The sequence below is a fragment of the Equus asinus genome, chromosome 9 (assembly GCF_041296235.1).
Source record: "Equus asinus isolate D_3611 breed Donkey chromosome 9, EquAss-T2T_v2, whole genome shotgun sequence".
In the NCBI taxonomy this organism is placed as follows: domain Eukaryota; kingdom Metazoa; phylum Chordata; class Mammalia; order Perissodactyla; family Equidae; genus Equus; species Equus asinus.
This window is the reverse complement of record NC_091798.1, coordinates 89,583,306-89,600,359: the sequence shown is the minus strand read 5'-3', so window position 1 is coordinate 89,600,359 and position 17,054 is coordinate 89,583,306. Positions and strand designations below refer to the sequence as shown.

Here is a 17,054-nt window from a genome sequence, read left to right as displayed (position 1 = left end):
GTCATGCATGCCTATGACAATCACACTGGAGTTATTTTGGGGGCTGGCTTATTTTGGCCAGGCTGGGTAAAATAGTGGCTACCATTTACAGAGCACTTATTAACCTTTAAACGCTTTACATATGTTATCTCATTTATCCCTGGACACTATGATGTAGATTCAACCTCGACACAGACATACAAGGTTAAGTGACACATAAGATCATATGGTTGAGCAGGTAACAGAACTGGATTTGGAACTTGGGCAGACTGACTCCGAAGTCCCCACTCCTAACCACTATGCAATTGTCTCCTTAGTGAAATGTAGACATGGCCTCAGAATCTCCTTGAATATATTATATTTTCACTCATTTAGCTTATTTCTAAGGCTCCATTAATACCTCTATTGACTTCAAATGCCTCTATTAACAAAAGAGTTAATTGCTCTTCTCCATCCTCTTAAAGATGGATATAAAATGGTATACAATTCATTGGGTCTGATCATATTTCAGTATTCAATTTTAATTTACCCCAAATTTCATATTTTCTAGATTAGTTAAAAACAAACAAACAAACATATAGGGCAAGGAGACCCTGATCAGTGACCAGTTTCCAACATGTTGTAAATATTTTCTAAGAGTCTACAGTTTCAGACACTGAGATCACAACACTGTCCATGTATAAATAGAGTTTCCAGTTTTTGACTTTCATTTTCCAACTAGTTGAAGGGTGGGGCAGTAAAACATTTCCCATAAATAAATGAAATGCTATTACATTCCATACTCCTTTTACCATGAGCTGCTGACCATCTGTTATTAAAAAGACACACCCTGGAGGGCAGTAGCCAATCTTTAGAAATAGAAATAGCCATGGCATTATTTTCTGAGATGAAATTTTGAAAAAAAAAATAGTTACTGATTAAAAAATTCAAGGAACACCCACAGAGTAACGTCCATCCTGTTAAACCTTTTTGTAAGCTTCGTCATCTTTGCTATTGTCCTCACTTCGAGCTACTGAGTTGTTACTATGTGCCAGGCACTGTGCTAAGTCTTTCAACATATTCCTTCCCTAAACCCCCACACAAGTGCTTCTGAGGTTGGTACCACTAATGTTACATTTCACACATGAGGAAACTGATACTTTGAGATGTTAAGTAACTTGCCAAGATCACACAAACAACAAATGGAAGGGACAGGATTTGACCACAGAGTTTACATTTTTAACCATTATACTAGTGAAATTCCTTGCCGGACTTATTTTTTTATGTGGGTGTGGGTAATACTGAGTTTGCATAAATCCCATGCTCCCCAAAAAGCCATTTGAACATGCAAACATTACCATGAATAAAGAGTTTAGGCATGGAACCTATAAGATTTTGACTAAATCTGGAGAGGAAATATGTAACTTAAATTCATTTGATATAGAAATATATGAGAGAATTTTTTCATGTACATTTTTATTAAGGAATCTTATTAAATTTTTAAAGTAGGCAACTTAAGAAATCAGCAATATTATAAAAAGTAACTGAATCATACCCTTAATATAATCTTTTCCTGTTCATTACCGTAAAATAATTGGTAGGACTTCTGGGTTGGTATCTGGGCAAACCAGCAGGGCTTAATATGCCTTTCTTATTTCCTTTTCAATTTCCATTAAAATGCCCATGAAGAATCACAAAAAGATGAAAACTGGCAACAGTGTCGGAAACTCAAGACAAGACCAGATGCCAAAGTCCTGAAGGGCTTCTCACCAACGCCAGTGCTGAGGAGATTAACAACATATTCCTGGATTCCACCACAAGAATCAAAACCCGATCCCAAAGAAAACAGGAAAAGATGGATTCACTTTGTTCACCTCTGGCTAGAGGACTCAGGGGCTGCACCAAACAAAAAGTGGGCAACGATCTCCCGTTAGCCGTCTTCAGAGCTAGCCCACCGCGCCTTTGTGCCCTCACCCCAGGCGGCAGGGCTCTCTGTGTGCACCCAGGCAGCAAACAGCAGACCACATGGGAGCAAACAGAAGAAACTAGGTGTGACGTGTAGCATCCTAGAACGTGAAGCCACCTAACAAAAATGTCAGAAACGACCCGCAGAGCACTATACTCCGTGTGCATAAGGTAGGAGCTCTTGTGTCAAAAAGAGTAAAGTAGGGAACCAAAAAATAACACACCATTCCTTCAACATGTTGCTGCAACTTAAAAACATCTACACTCACTTGGCAGCCTTTGAACACAGGGTTAATACAGGCCTGATGCCTGGTGGATCAGAGCACTGGCTCCTGGACAGGCACCAATTCTGGGAGAAGCAGATAAAGAACAGGTGTCTTTTGGGAGGTGGATGGTAAAGGAAAAGGAGGAAGAGGCAAGAGATTAGGGTCCTACTGAAACGACACAGTATCAGAGTCATAAGCAGGCAGATCAGAAAGACAGGGGAAACGCTGATGGAAGAAACTGCTCTTCGCTGTACAATGGAAGAAGGTGCTTGTGAACTAAGATAAGTTAAACTACCCAAATCCCAGCCCCACAGATCGTCGCTCTTGAGGGCCCGGGAAGAGCTAAACACATGTAAACATGAACATCAACAACGACAAAAACCAGCATCCAAACGAAGTTACCGTGGGACTTAAAAAAATAGCGAGTGAGAATTCAAAACTTTTGGCAAATGAAAACATTCCCCTACTATGGAAAAAAAAAAGCCACAAAGCAGAAGAAAACTCTTACACAATATTTCAACATGAATTAAATATAATTAAATCAGCAACTGCCAATACAAAAAATACCACAAATCAAAAACTTAAAAACTCAGAACTAAGAGAAGAAACTAAAAGACAAAATCTCAGAAATGAAGGGATGTTATACAAAAATAAAAGTATATGAAAGCATATAAAGAATACAAGTAAAATGAGAAAAGATAATTAATTCAAAATAAGGAAAAAATAGAGAAAAAGGATCAGAGAGAAATTGATAGAAACAGAAGATAAGTAAATAAGATTCAATGATATCTACAATTGGAGTCCCTGAAGAAGAAACATAAAACAATGGAACATAATATTTAAAACTATAATTCAAAAACCTCTAAAATAAAAGACCTGAATGTACAGATTGAAAGAACCCACTGTGTATCTGAGAAAACCACCCCAGCCTGGTCACCTCTGAGACATATCTAGCAAAAGTCTTAGACTTTAAATAATAATAATAGTGATGATAAAAATCTTCTGGGCCTCCAGGCAAAAGGACCAAGTCACTTGCAAAGGAAATCAAATCAGGTTGACATTAAACTTATCAACGGGAACATAAAAAACAAATAGATAGTGGGATAACATTTTCAAGGAACTCAAGGAAAGAAAGTATAAGAATTTTATATCAGTTGAACTGTTTTTCAGTTATCAAGGTTGTAGAAAATGTTTTAATAGGCATGCAAGAATTCAAAGAATCCTGAGAAATCTATTAAAGAATGAATTCCTCCAACTAAGAGATAATTGGGAACACTTTAGAAATGGACAAGTGGTTAGCATGGAACATGTTATTGTAGATCTAAGACTAAAACAAAATTGTGGAGAAGAATAGAAGAGCAGTATTATATACATTATATGCTCTGACAAAATAGAAATAACACAACTAAAAAAATTGGAAGAGAAAGGCAAGAGAAAGAGTAAAGTTGAACAAGCTAGTTGATTTCCTTATAGATAGTAAGTGAGAGTCAAAGATGCCATTTAAAGCTTACAAACCAAATAGCAGAATCTAAGAAAAAGAGGGGCTAAGAGCATTACATAGAGATACTAATATAATGGTGAACACTCGAATAAAATAGAAATCATTCTAAATATTAAAAGAACAAATAAAAGGTCAAAGATAAAAGCAAATACAGCATAAAACAACACAACAAAGCTAAGAATGAAAATGCCAGTCATAGCAATATATATTAACTTTACTAAAATGAAATATTTTCTGACTGGATCACAAAGAAAAACCTAACAACTACAAAATACACATTCTTTCCAAGTCCACGTGGCATAGACACCAAGAAAGACCATATGCGCAGCCAAACCTCAAATTTAAAAGGATGGAAATAATAAAAAGTACGTCCTCTGACCACAAAAGAATTAAACTAGGGATCGATAATATAACTAGAGAAAACCTGAAATATTTGGAAATTAAACAAAACACTTCTAAATACATGGCTCAAAGAAGAAGTCACCATTTGCCCCATTCTCAATATTACACTTAGCAATAATTTTGACACAAATTCTCCCGTATCAGACACCAAGATGGCAGTCTCAGGTTTCTTTTTGTTTGCAGGTAAACCTGGTACACTTTGCTGTGGTGGTACTTACCAGAAGTCAATAAAGCAATGTCTACAGAATCTTGAGGAGAAAAGACTGACAAGAATTCTTTGTCAAATTATTGTTTATGTTTGAAGGTATCAGAAAGATATTTTCATATGAAAAGATTTTAAAAACTCATCATTTATGTACCTCTACTAAAAATTACTTTAAAATATTAACCATCCAATCAAAAGAGTAATTAAAATTAGGAACTGAAGAATGGGAAAGTTAGGTAATAAAAGTAGTGTTGGTAACATTAAAGGTAATTAAACATACAGATTAATATGAATAATTTCTCTATATGTGATTACAGATTGAACGCAGAAGAAAAAACTCTTTTTGAAAAGAAGATTTATAATATTATAGTTCAGCAAGCTGGGTCTACGATCCCAGATTGAATTAACAAACATTTGAAAGCAGAAAATAAGCAGGAAAATATTATCAGGAAATAAAGACACAATGACATTTTCTTTCTTTCTTTTAATTTTTGGTGAGGAAGATTGGCCCTGAGCTAACATCTGTTGCCAATCTTTCTCTTTTTTTCTTTTCTCCTCAATGCCCCAGTACATATCTGTATATCCTAGTTGTAAGTTCTCCTACATGCTGCCACAGCATGGCTTGATGAGCAGTGTGTAGGTCCATGCCGAGGATCTGAACTGGTGAACCCCAGGGCACCTAAGGGGAGCATGTGAACTTTAACTGCTACACCACCAGGCCGGCCCCCACAATGACATTTTCTTTGGGTACTTTTGCTTCCAGCCAAGATAGAGTAACAGGCAGACTGGACTTACCCTTAAAAAAAACCCAAAGAAAAACAGACAGAGTATATGAAACAGTTTTCAAAAGATGGAATATAGGCAAAGAAGAGTGATCTCTGAGCAATAGGAAACAAGGCGGATGAGTCTTGGCGTTGCCCTAGCTGACTGTCTTGAGAGAGTTTCTAAGCCATGGTGCAGGGAAGGGGAACTGAGGCACAGCCCAGTGGACTCCCTGAGTTGAGGAGACAGAGCTGAGGCTCCAGGGAGATGAAGGGAGCTGAAGTTCATAGGACAGAGGACCAGAGAAGAAAAGGCTGCACACAAAGAGATTTGCAGAGGGCCCCCTCAGACAATTTAGCTGAGTAATGATGATGTATTTAAGGGAACTACCCAAAACTGGGAAAGAACCATCCAAAAGGATGAAAAGGAACAGTGCCCAGCATTCACACAGGGTTGGGAAGAGCACCAGTTCCCATGGCCAGAATGGAAAAACTCATAACTCAGAGGGCACTGGGTAGGTGACCAGAGAGGGTTTTGACTCAGTAGTGGGGAACAGTTGGCAAACACTGAGTGCTGCTCTGGACCTGCCTAATGAATCATCAAAGCAAGCCCAGAAGACTCAAACTGTCTCCAAGTAACTGCATCTCAGAACGAAGCAAGATTTATAACAACACATAAATACCTAGCACCCAACAAGGTAAAATACACAACATCTGCCACCAAATCAAAGATCAAAAGTCATGGAAACATGCCCCATAATGAGGACAATAATCATTCAGTCACAACCAACCAGAAGTGACATAGCTGTTGGAATTAGCCGAAGACTTTAAAACACTTATTCTAAGCGTACTCGGTATATTTCAGGAAGTTGAGTAGAGACATAGACAACATAAAAAAGACCCAACTTGAGCTTCTAGAAGTGAAAACCTACAAAGCATGAGATGAAAAATATACTGGATGGAATATATTGGATTAGACACTAAGAAAAAAATCAATACACTTGAAGGCATAGCAACAGAATCTATCTAAAATGAAGTACAGAGAAAAAATTATTTTTTAAAAAAATGAAAAAAGTATCAGTTAGCTGAGGGCAACTTTAAATGTTCAGGTTAGAAGACTGAATATGTCCATTCTTCTTAAATTATGTTCAGTTTTAATCTCATTCAATCTAATTTATAAGAAGCTTTTCTTTGAATATAACAAAATAATTGCAGACTTCAACAGAAAAATAAAAAAGTGAGGCCTGCTAAGAAAATTTTGTAAAGGAAATATAATGGAAATGTGAATGACTATTTCTACCAGGTATTTAAATAGACTCTAAAAAGACAAGGATTACAACAGTGAGGTCCAAAATGACAACAGCTAAGTCAGTGGACTAAAACAGAGGGCACCAAGACAGATCAGAGGACTAATAAGAACCTAAAACATAATTAAAGGGTAGCACAAAGTTTTCACTAAAAAGGAAATTTTATTCAATAATAATAAAAATGTTACTCAATAATAATTATTCAATAATTAGTCCGGGTTGTTTTGCTAACACTTGAATTAAAGCACCATTTTAGCTCAGTGGTTCTTAACCTTTGGCTCATTGACTGTCACGCTTCATTAGGTTTCATGGGATCTGTGAAAGTGGGGTGAAAAGTGACTTAGTTTTCCTTCAACTTTCTTCTTGAAACTAAATCCATAGGGGGGAAGAAGTCTTTATAAAGCCATATTAAGTCTTTAAGGTATTTTACATCATCAGATAATATGTCATTGTCACCACTGTCATGTTATAACATCTACAAGAGTTTCCCATTGATGAGAAAGAAAAACATTCCTACCATTGTGATTAGGAGGTCCGCTTTTGTTTATATTAAGTTTAATTTTTAAAAAAAGAACCATTATAAAGTATGAATCGTTGGAAACGTCTTGAAGCAAGGTATAGGCTGCTTATCAAGTTGAAAAGCAGAAAAAACATTCAGAATGGGAAAGAGCTTGGAGAAGCCACGTACCCTAGAAATGACAAACACGGTCTGTGGCTGGGAACAGAAGAAAAACTGAGGCAGTTTTCTATTGAAAATAACGTCACCCACTCCAAAATTGCTATTTTGAAGCAGGTCTAGGAAGAATCGATAACTAGGAAACAGCTAGTGAACCTCTGACGCTCTCGGCACGCCAACTCTGGTTTTCATCCATTACTGCCATTCCTTTTTCATGAGACCCCTGTAAGACTTTCAAAAACTACCATCTTGAAAATGGTATTTCCAAGTAAATATCTGACTGGAAAAAACGTTTCAGAACTCTGGGAACAGAATAAGTGTCTCTGACATTTGGCTGTCCATTTGTTTTTGCTGCTTTGGAAAAGAAGCTCCAGTTTTCCACTTTTGGAAAAGTGACTGGTGGCTTTCTCTATCAGCAGGCATGGGTGCCAAATGTTCTGCCACTGCTACTGAATGAAGGCTTGTCTCATGCTGCAAGGAGCATCCACTTCATCAGGCTCAGGGGTCTGGATCATTTTTTCAGGATCTTTGATCAAGAAGAATAGTTCTTTCTTTACTAAACAGAAATTTGCTGGATTTCCACAGGAAAGTCTTGAAACGCTTGATTAAACTTTGGTTAGAAATTTTACTTTTTTTTAAATAGAAAAGGAAAGTCTACTCTCAAATGGTTTCGCATACTTGGACAATATTTTTGGCCTCATCTATTGGTTAGAGCCCTGCCATCAACATTATGTATGCTGTTCCACAATGGGGAGCTCCTGTTCTGTAAGGGATTGGTCATTAGGAGTTCAGTGCTCTCCTAACACCAAAGAAAGACCTCCTGCAATCTGGAGTTAAGGGTGACCAAAGTTTTTCCAATTTTTCTGCAGGCAGGAGACATGTGCCAAACTCTTAAAGGTTACTTCTGATCAAGATAATCTGAAGATTGAAATACAGATTTATAATCCAAAATTTGGTGATACGGACGAACATCAATGACTTGGACTTTGCCAAAGATAATAACCTCAGCGAACTGGGGGCAGAGGAAATTATTCAAAACGAATTCAACTGTTTCTCAACTCAAGCCTACCCTCACTTGGCAAAGTGCGCTATAGAATTTTATTCCATTTGCTATTGAGTGCCTTTACAAGCCAGGGTTTGCAATGCTTTTGCCCCCAAAATAAAACAAAACAAAAATCAAAAGTGATTGGATGTCAAGCATGACACATATGCTGTCAAATTAAAACCACTCAAAACTTTCTCCTCCTTCGAGTCAAATCTCAACAGCCTTCACGCTGACAGCTGGTGACAAGCTGAATTGAAGTTCAAGTTTTGCTTTGCTTGGAAATTTTTGTTTTATTTATTTTTTATCGTGAAGTGGGTGTTAATTTTTGCATTAAAAATTAGTGAGAGAGGCATAGATTTGTAAAGAATGTTTTTCATATTTTTCTATTTCTAATCACATAGAAAAGAATGTGTAATCAATGTTTAATATCATAAAAAATTCTATTTAAATTTTTCTGCGTGTGTTTAGGTACTTTTTCTCTGTAAAAAAAAAATACTTTATTTTAGGGAATTTCACAGATTTCAGAGTCTCAAAGAGGTCTATGATTCAAAAACCTGGGGAAAAAACACTCCTCTTTAGATATTGACCTCACATAACACACACATCATCTCACAATTATTTAAGAATTATAAGGAAGAAAATCAAACCACAACAGTTGGAAGAAAATATAAACATTTAGCACATTTCAGGCTGAGAAAAAGCTTTCTAAATAGAAAACCACAAGAAAAATAAATAAAAAGTAAAACGGTCCTTCTCTAGCTCAATAATTTAATTTCAAATCATTTATATCTAAGGGAAAAATCCAAAATGTAGACAGAGGTTTCAGGAAGAAATTATTCATTACAGTGTTATTAATAAAAAATGAAAATCAGCCTAAGTTAAGGCAATGGTTAAGTATATCAAGATACACACATACAGTAGAATGTGCATAGAGGTGTGACGGGGGCCTGGTTGGGAGTTGGGAGCAATGGAGACTGGTGGTTTGAAGGGTGAGTACTTCATCTAAGGAAGACAGCAACTACGTGACTTCCACTGTCGTTGGCTTTGTGGAAATGTGGGCCCTGTGTTGCCAGGCTTTCCCATTTTATAAAACTTTTTAATTGGAAATAATTTCAAATTTACAGAAAGTTGCAAAAATGAGAAACAGTAAAAGAACACCTATGCCCTTTACTCAGATTATTATTAATATTTGCCTCCATTGTCTTCTCTCTTTTTTCTGAACCATTTGAGGGTATTTACACATATCATGGCCCTCTACTCCTAAATACTCCATTGTCTATTTCCTCAGAACAGACACTATACTCCTTTGAGGTAGGGCATCAGGAGTGGGATGAAGAAGGGAGAGCACGAGGAGGTCATGTCCTCGTGGCCGCCAGTCAATGAGCCACTACCCCTTGCTTTAATACCCAACAGGGATTGAAAACTGTTACACTAGACAATTGTCATTCTGTCAGTAAAAACAACACCTCCAATATATGTACACTTGTATTTATTTATAAATTGGATATATATAGTAATTTACTAATTTTATAAGGTCCTAAAGGACCTTAAAAAACATTTACTTAAAAGAGGATGAGATCAAATTAAATACAAACACAGGTTTTAAAGTTTCCTTCCTGTACCCTTGCAGGTGTGTGTGTCCCACGTTGGGGGCCACTGTTCTACACCGTGGTGGCGGGACAAGAAGGAACTTCGACCTTTTCCAAAGCTGAGTCTGGGTTCTGCTCCCCAGGTCACACCTCCTTCGTGTCTACCAGCTGTCTCTATCACCACACACTGTTTCATCGCCTTCACAGCGTTCATCACTCCTGGAAGTCATCTGCTTACTTGTGTTTGTTGCCCCACCACACACACTAGCATAGAAGCTCCATGAGATCCAGGATCTTGCCTGTCTTGTTCCTTCCTAATTCCTCCACACGAGAACAGGGCTTGGTGCACAGCAGGTGCTCATTAGACACGTATGCACAGCTGCTCCCTGGCTCACATCCAGCTCTCTGCCCTGCTTGGTGCTCCATTCTCCTAGCAGGCAACAGGGCAGGTCCCCTGACCCCCTGCAGGAAGCAAACAACACCCTATCCTTCTTAGCCCAGCTTCTCCACTTTAAAGACCTCCTAGAGAAGGCGAGTGGCTGAGGACAATCTTGCTCTTCAAGTAAACACAGGCCTGCAATCTCAAATCCAGAAGCTAACATATATATCAGATTACAGAATTTCTAAAGGCATTTCTTTTCAAAAAAATCATTTATTTGTAAGCTGAACTATCACTTCCATAAAAAAGCTATCATTCTCACTCAATGGCATCAAGCTGTTCTCGGAGCTTCTGTCCTGGGAGGAAAGAGAGACAGATGTGCAGGTACCTGATGGTTTTCCACACGTCGAAGCCGTCCAGAGGCTTGGTGCCATTTGTGCTTCCCCCGGCCAGCTTCACCAGAGTGGGCAGCCAGTCGGAAATGTGGATGAGCTCCCGGTTCTTCACACCCTTCTGTTTCAGCAGGGGGCTCGCCACGAAGCCCACACCTCGAACGCCTCCCTCCCAAAGGCTCCATTTTCTTCCTCGAAGGGGCCAGTTGTTGCCGCCCGCCAAAGTCTGCCCTCCGTTATCTGAAACACAATTAGGTCTTGGCATGAGCACAATGTTAACTATTACATACTACACCGAAGGACAGAAGACTTCTACGCATGTTTCAAATGGTGCTTAAGAACTAAAAAACAAAGCTCCTACTTAGCCCCTTCCAACGACCCCCCTCCCATCCTCCACTACCCTCCACTACAGAGACATAAGCAGAGGGCAGCATGGCACATATCTGACACAAAACCCTTCACTCCTCCATGGGCAGGGCCACTGAAAAGCAAGGAGGTCCCCTGAAGGTAAGTGCGTGGGAAAGAGCCCTGTGCTAATCAATGACCAGGCTTCAAATGCATGCGTGCAACTGGAGTGAATCCAGGTGAGCTGAGCCCCTCCTGGTACACAAAAAGCGACCTCTGAGTGGGTATCATTTAGTGACCCAAAGCTCCTGACAACTGGGGACAGCGGACCTTTTTATTTCCCTCCTGGAAAAATTTTCTAACATCTAAACTGGTAACTGAATTAACATTCTACTCTCTGGTGATTTGAACTCTTTCTTAAGTGTGAAAGTTGAAGATTTCGCCAGTGGGCTAAACGTCTCTGTAAACAGAGCAGTTGGGTGGAAAAAGTAATTGCAAGAAGAATTCCTCCCTTCTTGAAGGGACAGCAAGACAGAGTTTCATCACGCACTGTGTGCCAGGGAAGAGAAGGTTTCACTTCCAAGACAACCGAGGGAATGGAGGACACTGGAGAAGCCAAAGGAGAAGTTATAAGAGTGACTTAAGCTAAGTATCTTACCAGCTGGTGGGGCTTAGAGGTAGACATTAAGTTGGACTGTAGAAAGTAAAAAAGTGATATTTCTTGTGAACTGAGGTTGTAGAATCATATCATCTCCAAAAGTATGCATACATTTAGGTGACTTCAGAGACACCTTTTAAATGACACTCATTGGCATTTACATTATACTTCAATTAGGTTTTTAAAAGCCATGTTATCCAAATGAACCACAGGAGGGCAGTATGGCAGACCTGCTCTATAGAACATTACACATAAAAACCTAACACAGAAATCAAGATCTATCAAAGCCACAGGATACACGTGGAAAGAAAGAGAACTAGCATTTGTTACACACTCCCATGCACCGGACACCACTTTAATTTCACACTGTCTCTCACATAATCTGGAGTCTGACAGACCCGGAATTGAAGCCTGATGCCAGCCACTCACTAGCTGTATGATCTGGGGCAAGACACTGCCTCAGTTTCCTCATGTTTAATGTGGAGATAATAACTCCAACCTCATGTATGATGGGAGAATTAAATGACCCCATTTATGATAATTGTTTGGCTGGTTCCCTGGCACAATCTAATGCTCAATAAATGGTAGCTAATACTCACAATAACCCAAATTGTCTAGTATTATAACCGTTTTTTACCCCCCCCTCCCCCAATGAGATTTGAAAAGGCCAAACAGCTAATAAGTAGCAAAGCCAGGATTCAAACAAGGTCTGTGTGACTCCCCAGGTACCTTCCACCCCCACTGTGCCATGCTCCTGATGTCCTTGGTGTAGAGTGGGTTTTATACCTCTAGGCCACATAAAGCTTCACTTTCCTATGAAAACCATAAGCACGGTCAATCTCAGCAAAGTGCACACTCGTCCTATGACACAGCAGAAGGAGAGCTCCTTCAGGGTGATGATAATTCCCTTTAGAGGACCCCCTGTTGCTGGTAGGTAAGAAATTCAAGGCTCTACTGCCCAAGAGGCTTCTGATCAAGCTCTTAACACACCAGTTCCTGGGTTCTTCTCTGTGCCTTGTGAAGGGGGGGAGGAGAGCCTTGAGCTAGATCAGATGAAGGTAACAATTCTTCAGCACATGGGTGGGTGACTATCCATCTCATCATTTGCTGTTGCAGACTTACAAGAACCTTTCCTTAAACTGAATTCACATCTTTTCTTGACAAAAACCCAAGGCCCAAATAATCACCCAAGCCAGTTTATTAAATACACATTCTATTTCACACGAGCAGACCTGCATATTGAAAACAACGGACACCATCTTAGACGGAGGGAATTCCCCCATGCTCCTCATACTTCACCGACTATCAGCCACCCATAGCCAACGTATCAAAACTTAAAGCAGGCGCCATTCATGTGATACAAAAACACACTGGAAAGAAATGTTTACACTCTATCTATGAGGTCAAGAATCGCTGAGACAGCGATATTATTTTGCTCGGTTATCTGGATTGCTATAAACGATGCTAGTTCAATCCTTGTAGAAGATGTCTGCTGTCTGCATTTTAAATAGATACACTCCCTTGAAATATTATATAACGTCTCCTTCAGTTCCACGTATTTGTTACTGCTCAATATAAAAATGTTGGATGATGATGATGGTAGAAATAAGAGTGGGAGATGATGAGGATAAGGGTGGCTGGGTCTGGAATCTGATTCTAGGAGCAGACCTTCAGGTATGACTCAGAAAGGAAAATACTCTGGGCTGTAAAGAGAATTTGGCCATTGCTGCTACTGTAGGAGCTGGAAGATGTTTCTACACCTTATTATGGGAGGGCACTGATGCAGAGAGCATGGCTGTTTTTGCCATTAGCTCATGTGATGTTTTTGCCATTAGCAATGATAAGCGATTCTACCATCCGTTATCAATGTGGCTTCCTCCACTATTTTTTCGAGAGCACTCCAGAGAGAAAGCACTGTTAATTGACACACCTGCAACTTGTCCCCTGGGGCTCCCCTGTCACAGAGCCAGCTGCAGACTTGGCTGCATGAAGAGGGCAATTCAGCCTTGCTGAGGGCTTGTATATCCACAGGTGGTGCCCGGCTGACAGTTGCGACTTATCAGCAAACGGGCAGAATCACAGACTTAGGCCTTTGAGAAATAGGGCGCCATCCATCAGTTCTAGTACAGTCTTGCTGGTATTTCAAAGAGTTGGACATAAAACTGATGAGAGTAACAGCAAGAACAAAATCAGCTCATTTGAAACAAGGTAGAAAAGGGGTTTCTTATATTGCTCACTTAAGTCTGACATAAAATTCACAAAGACAATAGAACCACCACCATTTCAAATATGTTTCTTTTCATTTTCCCTCCTAATTTTCTTTTGGGTAAAAGTTAATTTTTGTTCTTGTTAAGAATTAATTTTTGAGAGAAATTTTTCCTGTTTCATTTCCTGACTTATAAAAAAACTTACAAATCAAAATAAGATGATTCCAATGAGTAAAGGAAGCTATGGAACATTTTTTTTTCCAGGGAAATAGTTTTTCAGAAATGTTTTTGGCAGAGGAAAAAACCTAATTATAAAACCTTTGCTGTCTAGAAAAGAAATGTCAAACTAAAACAAATGTTGTCATATACAGATGGTAAAGCTCACTTTATTATTCATTACTGAACAAAAATAACTGTCAAAAAGTCATGGAAAAACATCAGTTAGCCAAAGATCTGAGCAAAAGCATAAAGTATATGACAATGAAGCCTCATCCACATCCAGCTGATAGAAATTAAGATGGAACCATGACAACAACATTAGCTTTTAGGACTACTCCCCGAACACTGTCCTGTTGCGGCTTGTGGACGGCTGCCCTCAATCATCAGCCTACACCTCCACCTCATGGCCCCTGTGGATCTTTCGCCCCAGCCTTACCCAAGACATTCTCCTCACTCTGACTCGGGGAGCCTGGAAAGAAAAGCAAGAAAGGCTCCAGCAGCCCTGCACCAGGGCCTGGACTTCCCTCTGCACAGGGCCAGCAATGTAAGTGTGACACATGAGCAGACAACATGATTTCAAATCCCAAGAAGCCTCTTTGTCCAAAAGAAGGACCTGCTTGCTGATGGTTTGTTCTTTTAGATTAATTTTTTAAATTACTACAATGCAAACTGGAGAGTTAATACGTGTCTTAGTACTCACTTAAAGGATTAGGTAAATGCAATCTTCTACTAAAATGTTTTGGAGAAACTATCTACACAGATACTCCATTTACAACCTGATGTTTTTCTCTTTCCCTCTTGCTCGACATTTAATCATTTCTAATTGAATGTGCATTCACTCCTGCCAAGTCTATCTTTCAGATGGGTTCCAATCCCTCCCCCTTCTCCAGCCCCACTGCCTTGAGTCTGACACGCCCCTCACCTGGTCTCCTGGGCTAACGCACCAATTGCTTCACGTTGCCATCAGAGGCATCCTTGTAAAGCCCGAAAGCAACCAGGCCACATCTGTGTTTAAAGACCTCTGACTGCTTTCCAATCAGGAAAAAGTTCAAACTTCTGCCCAACAAACATACAGAATCCTTCACATCTGGCCCCAACCTACTTTTTGGGCATCAACTCCTGACCTTCCCCATAAAAGCGCCCTGGGCTCCAGTCACGCAGAGCTAACTTCTCCCTGTTATGTCCTGTTATGCTGACGTTGCCTTTGTACATGGTGGCTCCTTGGCCTAAAATGTCTTCCTCTTCTTTCCCGCCTGACTTAAATTTTAAGTTCCAGGTTAAATGTCACATCTACAGTGAGCCTTTTACTTATTCCCCCAGACAGTCTGTATCTCTCCTCTGTTATTCTGCTCTTTAAAGACACCTTTTCTATTGCACTCATCTCTGAATATTGTTAATTAGTCATTCATGGGTTTGTTTTCCTCATAAACTTTGCCTCTCAAGGACAAGCGCAACGTCTCATTCTTCTTTGCATTCCCAGGGCCTAGCACAGGAAAAGCCAAAGAGAAGGGCTCAAAAATTGGGGGGAGAACAGGACAAATAAGTGAATAGAGAAAAGGCCACCAAAAATAGAGGTTGAAGGCACTTAAAAATTAACTTTGATTCTTACATAGTTTTTTCTGAGCCTTCATCCAGCCCCTCCACAACCTTGACTTTTAGGAAGCTGTTTTAGACACAGATGCTGCTTATTCTACAGGATGTTGGTAAGTAGGGCTCATGGACCCCTGTGAGGCTTTAAGTAAATCAAACCCACAGATACCAGAATCATTTGTCCAATCTGGCAGCCAGTCAGTTACCTTGAAGTCAAAGGGGTTGTTTGAGAGCGTTTGAGAAAGCACGGTCCTAGCTTGGAACAGAGTCCTCACTCACTCCTTTAACAAATCTTTCTGGAATGCCACCGTGTACCAGGGACCACTCTAGCTCTGGGAAAATGGCAGTGAACAAGACAGACAAGGTCCTCTTCTCACAGAGTGAACAGAGAAGGAAGTCAGCTCTCTCTCCATTTGTGGTCGGTGGTGACCAGGCCTCTTGGAGGAGCTGAAACCAGAAGATGGGACAGAGCCAGCCATCAAATAGAGAAGAGCCCAGCAGAGGGGGGAGATGGCTCAGGGCCTTCTTCAGTCGCACGCAGAGAGCGGGGATTCTGCGTCAGGGCTGCTTCTTAATTTAAGACCAAACTAACTATACTCTTAAGAACATTCTCTTGGCAGAACTTAAGGAAAACTCGAGCTGAATAATGACTAGATATAAACAAAAAGATGTTTAGCTGTTTTATGACTATCATCATTTTTCTCTATCATCCCTAGTCCACATTTCTAATTTCACTGAAATGTATTCAAGGAAGAGGAGTTAAGTGCTGTGAGTTGGGGCAAGTTACTCTATCTCTGAGTCCAAGTTTTCTCATTTGAAAAATGAAGATAACAACAATACCCAACCTTAATATAGTGCATGGCACAGAAGTAGTAATCAATGAATATTAGTTATTTTTATTGATGATAATCACCAGCAGCAGCAGCATGAACGTATGCAGAGCAGACCAGGCTCCTGTCTGGGTATTATTAAATACATGCTAGTTTTAGGTATTATAACCACACTCTAAAACACCACACTTTCATAAGAAAAAAGCATTCTGAGCATAGAGCATTCTACAGGTTGTATTCTCTTCTCTGTAGGTAATTTCTTGAGAGTCACAAAAATATAATGAATTGTGGGGCATTTGTTGTTATTATTGGGGCAGAACCAGGGTGACTCCTTTCTGTTTTCATGAGTTTAAATGAAGTATACCAGTTATCAAAAAAGGAGGCACAATAACCAGAGCCTACAGTTCAACTGAAATGTCAGAAAACAAATCTTTATTCGGATTTCATTCGAATATTTGAAGGGGTTTTCCATGGTTTGCAGCATTGAGGGCAGATAAATGCTCAGACCCCCAACTCCGAGTCAGACACCAATCAGCCTTCCCATCTTCATTAAAGGCACCATGAGGGGAGCATTCTGCTGTGCCAGCATTAGGAGGACTCTGGTGGAACGGAATTGGCAGCCAGACCCCAAATAACTAATGTAGCCACCAAAAGAGCTGAAGATAAAGAAGATGGATGCCGGGAGGGAAAGGGCAAAATAAGGAATGAATGGGGATTAAAAAGAAAAAGATGACGCAGGATTGTAGTAAAAGATTTCCT

General features: G+C 39.7%; 1 protein-coding gene across 1 annotated transcript in view; it reads right to left on the bottom strand.

The window, feature by feature from the left end:
* The window catches only part of ARSB (arylsulfatase B), a 169,508-nt gene that overhangs the window by 77,313 nt on the left and 75,141 nt on the right, over nt 1–17,054 (bottom strand). Inside the window, exon 5 of the mRNA XM_014856999.3 lies at nt 10,443–10,686. Coding sequence (XP_014712485.1) covers nt 10,443–10,686 — 244 coding nt within the window. The remainder of the gene's footprint in view (nt 1–10,442; nt 10,687–17,054) is intronic.